At 41.5% G+C, this 9,523-nt stretch overlaps 1 protein-coding gene across 4 annotated transcripts in view; it reads right to left on the reverse strand.

Annotated features, from left to right (window-relative positions):
- The window catches only part of nbeal2 (neurobeachin-like 2), a 35,104-nt gene extending 25,582 nt beyond the window's left edge, over positions 1-9,522 (reverse strand). For 2 of the 4 annotated variants that reach the window (XM_086218602.1, XM_086218600.1), the window contains exons 1-3: positions 9,106-9,520; positions 474-562; positions 118-282 (exon numbers count right to left, since the gene is read on the reverse strand). In XM_086218602.1, the coding sequence (XP_086074728.1) occupies positions 118-282; positions 474-562; positions 9,106-9,156 (305 nt within the window). In that variant the 5' untranslated portion in view covers positions 9,157-9,520. Of the gene's footprint in view, positions 1-117; positions 283-473; positions 563-1,582; positions 1,865-9,105 lie in introns of those variants that run through there. The other 2 variants (XM_086218601.1, XM_086218603.1) reach the window with 2 other exon arrangements.
- Position 9,523: the final 1 nt, after the last annotated feature.

Below are 9,523 nucleotides of genomic sequence, written 5' to 3' on the forward strand. Positions count from 1 at the left end.
TTTGAGACATGAAAACCAGATGTTGAATAATGCTAACATCTATCTGGGTTTTAGGACCCATTCCTGGACCACTCTACATCACAAGCATTGATGACATACAGCAAACTGGGCCCTCACCTGCATACAATGATGAAGAACTTGATGAGGAGCAGTGGGTGCGGGGTGCTGCTGTTGTGATCGTGGGCGCCTGAGAGGTGCAGTGCACTGTGCCATAGCTGAGTGCTGAGGAACACCAGGACATCCCTGGGCAGCAAGGGGACCTCCGAGCTGCACTCCTCCAGCCTGGAAAGCAGGGGAGAAGAGGATGCCAAGAGATGTGGGAAGAAGAAGGGAGGTGGTAGGGCATTTTAATAGGAGCTGTGTTTATGCAGAACATAAACATGTCAAAACACTATCTCTGGAAAAGGTCGAAGTTCAGCCAGCTTTGGGGAGTAGTGGAAGCTGCTGGCTGTGCAGTTTGTGTTGCTGCTCACCTCCGAGGCTCCAGTGACTGCACATCAATGAGCCTCTCAAAGGACGCTACAAACGCCTCCAGCCACTGCTGCAGATAGCCCACGTCTTTCTGCAGGAGGAAGGAAAGAACACACAAGGCCGTTAATTTTAACTGGCCTTCACGCCTCCAGTTACATGCACATACCATAATATTATAGGCCAGAAATTGTGAATGTAAGTGATGCACATTCTTTAGTTGTGCTCATTAAATGTCAATGCCACTCAAAACACGGCACTGAGTAAATGTGATGACCTGCTTTTGTAACAGGATGTTGCAGTCATCTTGCCGACAGAGAGGAAGACATGAACCTGTTTTTCCTTTTTCAAAACAGCGAGGTTAAACGATTCAACCTTTTTCCTTTAAACTCCATATCAATTCTAACATACACGTAGCACAGCAGCGTGCATACAACATCTCTGCATCAGTGCACTTGTAAGGTCGTTAAAAATAGATGAGAAGTTTTTACCTACAACATTCATTATCACAGCTTTAATCAGCCTCTGCTGTGCAACATATCCTGCCAGGCTTCCCTCCTTGCATCACTCTTCATCTCACATCAAACATGAACAGAGTTCTTTGATTTATAAAACACACATCATAGAGTCAAATAATTCAGCTTCCCATGGGAACCCAGCGTTTAATATCAAAGTATGACCAACAGGACATCTAGAAATGTTCCTCTACCGAGGAACAACCTGAACATTTCTGATTAGCAGAGCGTGCACAAGGCCACTGCAGCTGATGTGTGGGGAAGCTGATCTCAAACAGGCAGCGTGATGGTAGACATGAGTTGCTCCAGACTGAATGACTCACTGTACGAAAATACCAAACGGCAAATGGTACAACAATCTATCAGGTACTTCCCTTCAGAGGAATGTGAGGGAAGCTTCAGCTGATGCAGTTTCTATCAGCTACAAAAGTGGACCATGAAAACTTCAAGTGCTGTTGTACTCATTAGAGCTCAGTGCATATCTAATGTGTGTTTACTGGTCACAGTCCTGGACTAAAGAGTAACAGGAGAACTAATGCTGTCAAGCCTGGAAAGATCACATCTGTTCTAATACTGCAGTAATGTTAAATGTACATTACCAGCTGGCATGGACTTATGAGCCAGTCCATCTCTCATGGTCTGTGGCTGAGCAGGCGGCCAGATTCTAGCGAACCCAGTCTCAGACGTGCCCCTTCACTGCAGCCAGCTGCACATTGCTCCTCTAAACAGCACCAGGACTTGAATGTTTCTTGTCTTCCAACGGCAAGCAAACAACCAGGAAATGACATGTCACTTTAACCAAAGCGTATTTCCTTCATACACATCAAACCCCTTCCTCTTTTGTTGTCGCTGTGAGCAGATATGAGGGAGGCCTTTATAAAATAAAACAAAAAAAACAAAAAAACAAACTCTGACTGCAACAATGAAGAACAGGCACCGCATTCCAGATATTGCATTCAAAACAGCAATGCTTTCATTGTTCATATGTGTCAGTTCGTGAGCTGAACACTGATGAGGACATGTTTGTGCCAGCGCAATGAAAATATATTATAAAGAATAATTTAACTTGAGAAGTTCAAAAATATTTTAGGATCAATTAAAGAGTAGAGTCTAATTAGCAAGTTATTGTAGAAATTAAAATTAGATGACAATCTAAAATATAATGTGTGTACAACCTGTGCATTCAAGAACACAGTGAAAACAGGAAACTGGACAAGCTATTGTTTCATGCCTCCAACATTGGGATATGTGAAACCTGTATGGCAGAAGCAGTGATACTGAGAAAATATTCATAAACCCTTTCACTTTGGTTATATTTTCTAATAAAAATACCAGTGTTTTTCTTTTAAGGCCACTTGTAAACCGAGGGGTGCTTGGTAGTACTGCAAGGGGTGCAAATTAAAATACATTGACAAAAGGGCGAAGTATAACTATACCTATATACACACCAAGAAGAATATCACTATCAGAATAGAAAAAGTACATATTTTTTTCAGGTAACACTTTACAATGAGGCTAACTTAATAAAGGTTAGTTAATGCGTAGTTAAATGTTACTTAATAGTTTACTAATATTTCATGTACTACTAGTGTTCAAGTTCACTAAGGGTGTTTGGTTGCTTACTGTAAAGTGTTACCCAGTATCATGAAAGTTTGATTGTTGACATGATTTGTTCCAAAGGAAATAGCCAAGTGAGGGGAAAGATGGTAACTGACGAAACTGTATGAAAGGAAACGTCTGGTGTTGGCAGAAGAATTTACGATGAGACGGCACATAAGCCAAGAATATTTGAGAGGCACTACAAGATAGAAAAAGAGAATGACGGAAACCCTCTCTGACATTACTGCGGTTACACTAATAGTTGGTTTGTATAATACTTCCTCACCAATTATATGAGATTGATCATCTAGAGGGAGGGGCTAGCTAGGTGATGTGGTTTGGTTTGAAGTTAAGAACCAGGAGTGGCAGGCTCGTGTCACATGACTTCCGTCAGACCCAAATTTAAAGACTTGCTTGATTAACATTGATATAAGACTTGACATTCTTGGATTGAGACATGTGACTCCTAAGAAGCTGGCTAGATATTGAGAGGTTACGTGTATGTGTGTGAGTGTGTGTGTATATGAAGTTTAACATTAGCAGTAAACACACAAACATGGCCGCCCAGATGAATGTGCCCAACTCGTAGAGGGTCAGAGGTCAATGCGAGAGGCAACAATAGTGGAGGCTAGTCCAAAAAAATACACTGATAGATTAAAGGATCCTGTAGTTGATGATGGTAGTAAGAAGAGAACAGCAGTATGCAACATCTGCACCTGCTCTTACATCAGAGACAAAACCACCAAATTCACATGTGACTACCAAACCCTAAAAGAAAACTATGTGTGCTAAGCTAGCTTACTTGCTGGTCACATGTTAGCTAGAACGCTGATGAGAAGTTTAAGCGTGTTAGACTTGGCGTCAGATCACTTGTGCATTGATTGAGAAGATATTTCCCGGGGCAATCCCCTGACTATAACAGACAAGCAGAATTTCACGAGACTTGACGTGTGATTTGATGTCATTTGCATAAGTTTCGCCACAGTCACTTTGCTCTCGAGATTTGTACTGAGTCACATTTCTGAACGTGACTTGGCAGCAAAGCTTTCAGCTTTAATGTGACCTGACGAAACCCGGTAGTTCAGGTAAATTGGGTCAGGGTGGAGCTGCAGCAGGTGGGTAGATATTACAAATACTTCAACAGCCGGTTAATGGGAAGGAAAACCATGAGTCTTTTAAGAGCAACATTGGTCCAGACACCTGCTGGAACGCTTAAGATAAATTATACAATTTACTAGAGATCAACACATCTCAGGAAATAGACATTTAGCACTTGAAGTTTTACCAACATGTTATGGCACAAAACAAACCGCTGAGTGACTTGTCTTGTCGGGAAAAATAAAAGCTACTTAAAAACACATTCGAACAGAAGTCATAAACTAAACAAGACACGATAAACTGAGTCATTTCTCTCAAGGTTTTTTTTTTTTTCCTGCACACAGCCGAGCAGCTGTGCCGCTCTCTCCTGCTTGGCATTCTGCGTCGCTCCAGCTTCCTGCACAAGTGAAAGCAAAGAACACTTTGATTTTCCTGGTCTGCCGTCTTTGTAAACAGGGTCGAGTTCAACCACATTACTGATGTGAGCTGTTTGTAATTGTTGTATTTCACCAGCATATTCATGAGCATCTTTAGCTGCTGAGACAAAGGAGCTGCAGAGTGACTCACTGAAAGGCCGCAAAAGCCTGGAGATGGTGGAGGTGGATTCCCAGCTGTGTGGATGAGCGGCAGTCGGGAGTGACAGGGGGGGTCATCTCTGCCGCTTTAATTAGATACTCCAACATCTCCTCAACACAATAATGATCACTAGATAATCACACACCGTCTCTCTAGCAGCCTGGTGTCTTACTCTATCCTAATTCTTGTATTGCAGCAGGGGAGGATGTGCATATATTCTTGATCTTCTTCAGAATCATCAGAATCAATACACTGCATGTAAAGGGAGCTACAGTGACAGTGTGAAGACTTTTCTTGTTTTAAACTTGATCCATCTTCCTCTGGTCCAGCACCTGCATTTTTTTTTTGGGGGGGGGGGGGGGGTGAACGACAGCTATGTGCTCTGTATATCCTGCCAATGGTCTAAAACAGTCTTCAAGACTCAATTTGGTCCAGATGGCCTCAAAAAGTTAACCTATTGTTTCTTGGAATATGGACCGTCTTTCCACCAAATTTCATCAAAGTCAATCCATTCAATTTGGAGATATCATACAAACAATCAAACACACGCTGGTGATCACATGACCTCCTTGGTGGGAGTAAAACCCCACAATGTTAAACACAGCCTCAGTGATTAGATTAGAGTCAATAAGCATCTTAGAATAGAAAACTTCCTCAGATGTGAGGTTCACCAGTGCTGAAATAGTTCCTGTACGGCTGGTACTTACTGTACACCACCAGACACGGTGAGATGTGCCACCCACTACTTCTCACTACAAGAACACTTGTGTTCAACTCGAACAGTCTAAAGATAAAAGAGGATGTATTCAAAATAACAAATATTGATTGTAAAGGATGTATATAAATCCATACGATGGAATAAATATTTATCATTCAACATTCATTCTGCTGGATGGATTTTAGTGACAAAAACACCTGAACTGAACTTTTAGGAAGAAGATTATTATTTTATCTACTGTACAATAGCTTTAAAAAAAAATATCAACCAACTCTTCACTACACAACCTAAGGTTTCACTTGTACATGTGAACTGCAAGTTTTCAGTTCCACCAGGAATCGAAAGTTAAAGTGCAGATAAGACACTGAGGACCTTAAATTACGGTAAAATCTCCTTTTTCCTTGTGTTTTCTCCTCACTTGTGCATGAAAAATTCAGCCTGCAAAGAGGACCAAGCAGTTGCTCAATCCCCTCTGCTGGTCTGGGTGAGCTACTCAGACCTTTTCACCTGATGTGAGGACCTTCAGGGGGTGGGCAGAGGGGTGCAGCTTGTGGGATGATCACACCTCGCCCCCCCCCCCCCACCCACCCCCCTTGTCTGACAAGAGAAAGCACTGACCAGGACCCACGGCCGTTAGGTCTGTAAGGACACCTAAGCAAGCCGGAGGCAGCATGGAGAACTGAACCAGTGGCCCCTCCAGCAACATATCCAACCACCGCACTGAGCCCTTCATTTAATTTACTTCAACTCAGCATCTCTGTGTTTTACTGTCATAAGCACGTAGAAAATGTACAATTGACATACAAAACAATCAACTGAAACCAAAACTGCGACTCAAAACTGCAATATAAACCACACTGTGGGTTAGCTGATGCATCACTCACCCATTGTCTGTGTATTTTCCAGTAAATCTCTTATTTTGGAACATTTAGTTACGCCGTATCACAGTAGCTTTTCAGTTTTTCACTGATATAAAAGTGTTACAGAAAGGGGTGTGGGATTTCTTGCACAATCGGAGGAAACGGAGCTCCTTAATCACACACAAGCCCGAGCAAGTTTTTCTTCCTACAACAAGTACAAGAGGACGGCTGGGACCAGCATGCTGGAATCACTTATATAGAGTCAGCTCTAGCATAAACTGCAAAAAAAAAAAAAAAAATTAAAAATCTGCCATTTAATTCAATTGTATTACTATTACCATGTGTACATCAGTGATACCAGGGTGTGAGATAATACTTCTGTTATTTTCCTGTCTTTCTCGTTTCATTTGAAGGGTTAACAATGCAAAAATAAATAAAAAATAGATTCTGACAGAGCTGCCATGGTGTACTTGGTGCAACTCAAGAGTTTCGGGCTTTGACAAAAAATTTGTTTACAGTTCTGACAAAATGCCAATTAAATCAAAAAATAGGGCTTGTGAGTCAGTGTGGGGATGTGTCGAGTTAAAAACAGAGTCTGGCAACTTGACTAAAAGGCCCAGAACAAAAACATGACATACAGCGGCACGTTGAGTCTATAAGAGGGGCGGATGATTGTTCTCTGAAGTGGTTCTACTGCCTTTCTGCTGCCTATTGTGTTCCACTCAGTCACATAAGGGGGTGACAGGTTAATACTGGGCTAATACTGTTCAATCTCTGCCATCAGGCCCCAAAGCAATCAAGGCAGGTTAATTAAAATGTACCTCAACCAAAGCTCGAAATCAGTGAGGGTTACTTCTGAACAACCTTAACTATTTAATGACTTTGGAGGTATGCTAACCTGCACATCCACTACCATGCACTGTGCTAAGCTAATTAGCAGCCCACCAGGCTCTGTGGGTCTCAGCTTTTAATGCACATACAGAAGAGAGAGGGGTATCCATCCTCTGTCTTGCTCTTGGGAGGAAGGACAGAAAGTGTGTTTAAAACGTAAGCGTGTTCCTTTCAATAGAGCTGTGAAAGTTCTGATTCTATGACCACAATTCATCCTGCTTAAAAAAGCAGCCTGTCAGACTCGTCTTTGAGATGTCTCTGTCCCACATAGAGAACATGCAACCTTGGCAAGAAGTCTTGACTTGTTTTGCCTGTCCTCAGGCATGGAATCAGACTGCAAACACATAAAATAGTAATGTTCAATTCATTCACAGCCAAACTGTACTTGTCCCTCAGGAAGCGACACGGCAGGAACAAAAGCATGCGCAACATTTCTTAAATGCAGAAAATGTTCATGATACTTATCCTACTGCATGATGATACAGAGCCGGTTACTGATCTAATACTAGGCATCAAATATATTATTTTCTACTTATTTAATTCATCTCAGTCTTTATCTGAAAGGGACAGTCCATATTAATGAAAATCAGTACAAGTCCACTTGTAAATGTGCCAGAGCTCATCTATGTCTGTAGTCCCTTGGCAGGTAGCTAGCTATAAAAGAACATAAAAGGACAAGCGAAGACAACAGTGAAACTACATCAGAAATACTAAAAGAAACACAAAAACATACATTAATTCAAGGAACCATTTGTAAAGTGACAGCATGGAAATGTAGGATGTTGGGTTAAAGTGCATAGAACATTGTCATGTGAGGAAAGATGAAGAAAATAATGTGTACGTTGGTAGCGCACAACCGTCATCTACTACTATATGAACATACTAAGCTAGTATGGGTGTGATATGATGTCATTGTTGTATGACCTGGTTCAGATTTGTAAATAAAACAAATAAGTATTAGAATATGAAGCCATAGAACTTGTATTTCATCACCAACTTTAATAATCAGGACTTAAGCCTTCATACTGTGCATGTCAACATTTTATTTTTGGGAATTTACCACCTTAATTATTGTGTTACATATTGGACATGATTTTTGAGACATGTGCATACAGAGATATTAGGGAGCAATAAAATTCAGATATCAATATACTGCCCAAAATATACGATAGATTTTTGTTATTTATCTTATGGGCTTATTATTACTACTACTACTTATTACTTCATTCAGGATTTAATAACTGTAAACAAGTGCAAGCATCCATGTATGAATTATGTTGAGGGCACGAATGGACGAGATACACCAGATACCGAGTATCAACAATATCGTCCGATTTAACAGGCCAAACCGATACAGCAGTTGCTCTGATAGGAATAAAGCACAGCTTTTATCAATCAGTTCTTCTTCCCTGCTACAAGAGACGCTCGTAGAGTCCTGCGTTAGCGCGGTGAAGAGGAATCTCCTGGATGTAACATTAGTCAGAGAGAACCGAGCTCACCAGGAGGCAGGTGGTCACGTTTCACAGCTAATAAATTATGTCACGTTGAATCTAGTTTGTTTGTTTGGTTTGTTCTGCGATTTTCAAAGGAATTTCTAATTCTGATATTTAGTTGGATTTTGTTTGGTCTTACTGTTACCACCAAAATAAAGCTACGTTATGAAGAGGTAGAGGACTGAGTAGTGGGGTCACTTTCTCGGCTTAAACTGTATGATAAAACTTTCAAAATAAAGTACAAAAACAATTCATTCTTAAAATGGAATTATTCTAAATCGAATCAGCCTACATTTGATGAATGTATAATTATACTGTATTAATTATGTATCCGTTTTCGGCTTAGCCATTCTTTTTCTCTCTTTATTTTTTGCAAATGAACCCTTCATATTTCGCTTTAAACTACACATACAAACATCCATCATAATCCTGCGTGTAACATAGCCAATGGTCTCATCTTTACCTGTACAATAATATCAGTCCGATTATAGTTAAAGGTTGTGACTTTTTTTTTTTTTGCACCGCGGAGGAGAAACAGGGAGAAACAGGAACAGGAAGTAGCCTGCCTGAGTCAACACCTGCATCGCAGGTACAGGATCAAACACGCTCTATTAAATGTTTCTCTATGCTTCAGATGAGCGTAGAAGTGACTTGTTCGAGCAGATCCAGTGATCCAATGATACAGTTAGATTATGTGAGATGTTACAGATCAAGATCCACCTCTAAATAACGCGCTGGTGCAAACTAAACTAGGCGACTTCCTGATAGAAGCGTGCAGACCAACTGACCCTCACTCATAAGAGCCTCCTGTGTTCGTCTGACTAACGATAGAAACTTGGAGAAGCAGCAGCAACAACAGGTGTCACCGTCAGGTCCTCCGCACTCACCTTTGTGTAGTATAACATCCACAGCTCGTACAGCCTTTCCTTCGATGCCATCCTGCTGTCGCTGCGCTCTCTTCTTCTTCCTCTTTATTACTGTTATTGTTATTATAGAGAAACCATGGGAGAGGCGAGCGTGACCGTCAACACCGGGGCTGAGTGAAGTTGCTTCCTACAGGCTGCTGGAGGACGCGGCGCGCTCCTGTCAACCATTCCTGCAAATCCAGCCGCAATAAATCCACATAAAAGTGCTTTCTGGCTTCGCACGCAAACTTAACAGAGCGCCATGAGGAGGCCAAACGTGACGGCGTGAATGCGCTGGGATCACTGGCATAAATGTAAAAGAAGGAACAAAAATGCCTGGAAATGCATGTCTGGAGAAACACCCATGTCCGCATTTAAAGCGAGCGAGCCTGTTGCTGCG

The sequence above is a fragment of the Aulostomus chinensis genome, chromosome 11 (genome assembly GCF_037954235.1).
Source record: "Aulostomus chinensis isolate RoL2024-O1b breed Wild chromosome 11, RoL_Achi_v1.0, whole genome shotgun sequence".
Lineage (NCBI taxonomy): Eukaryota > Metazoa > Chordata > Actinopteri > Syngnathiformes > Aulostomidae > Aulostomus > Aulostomus chinensis.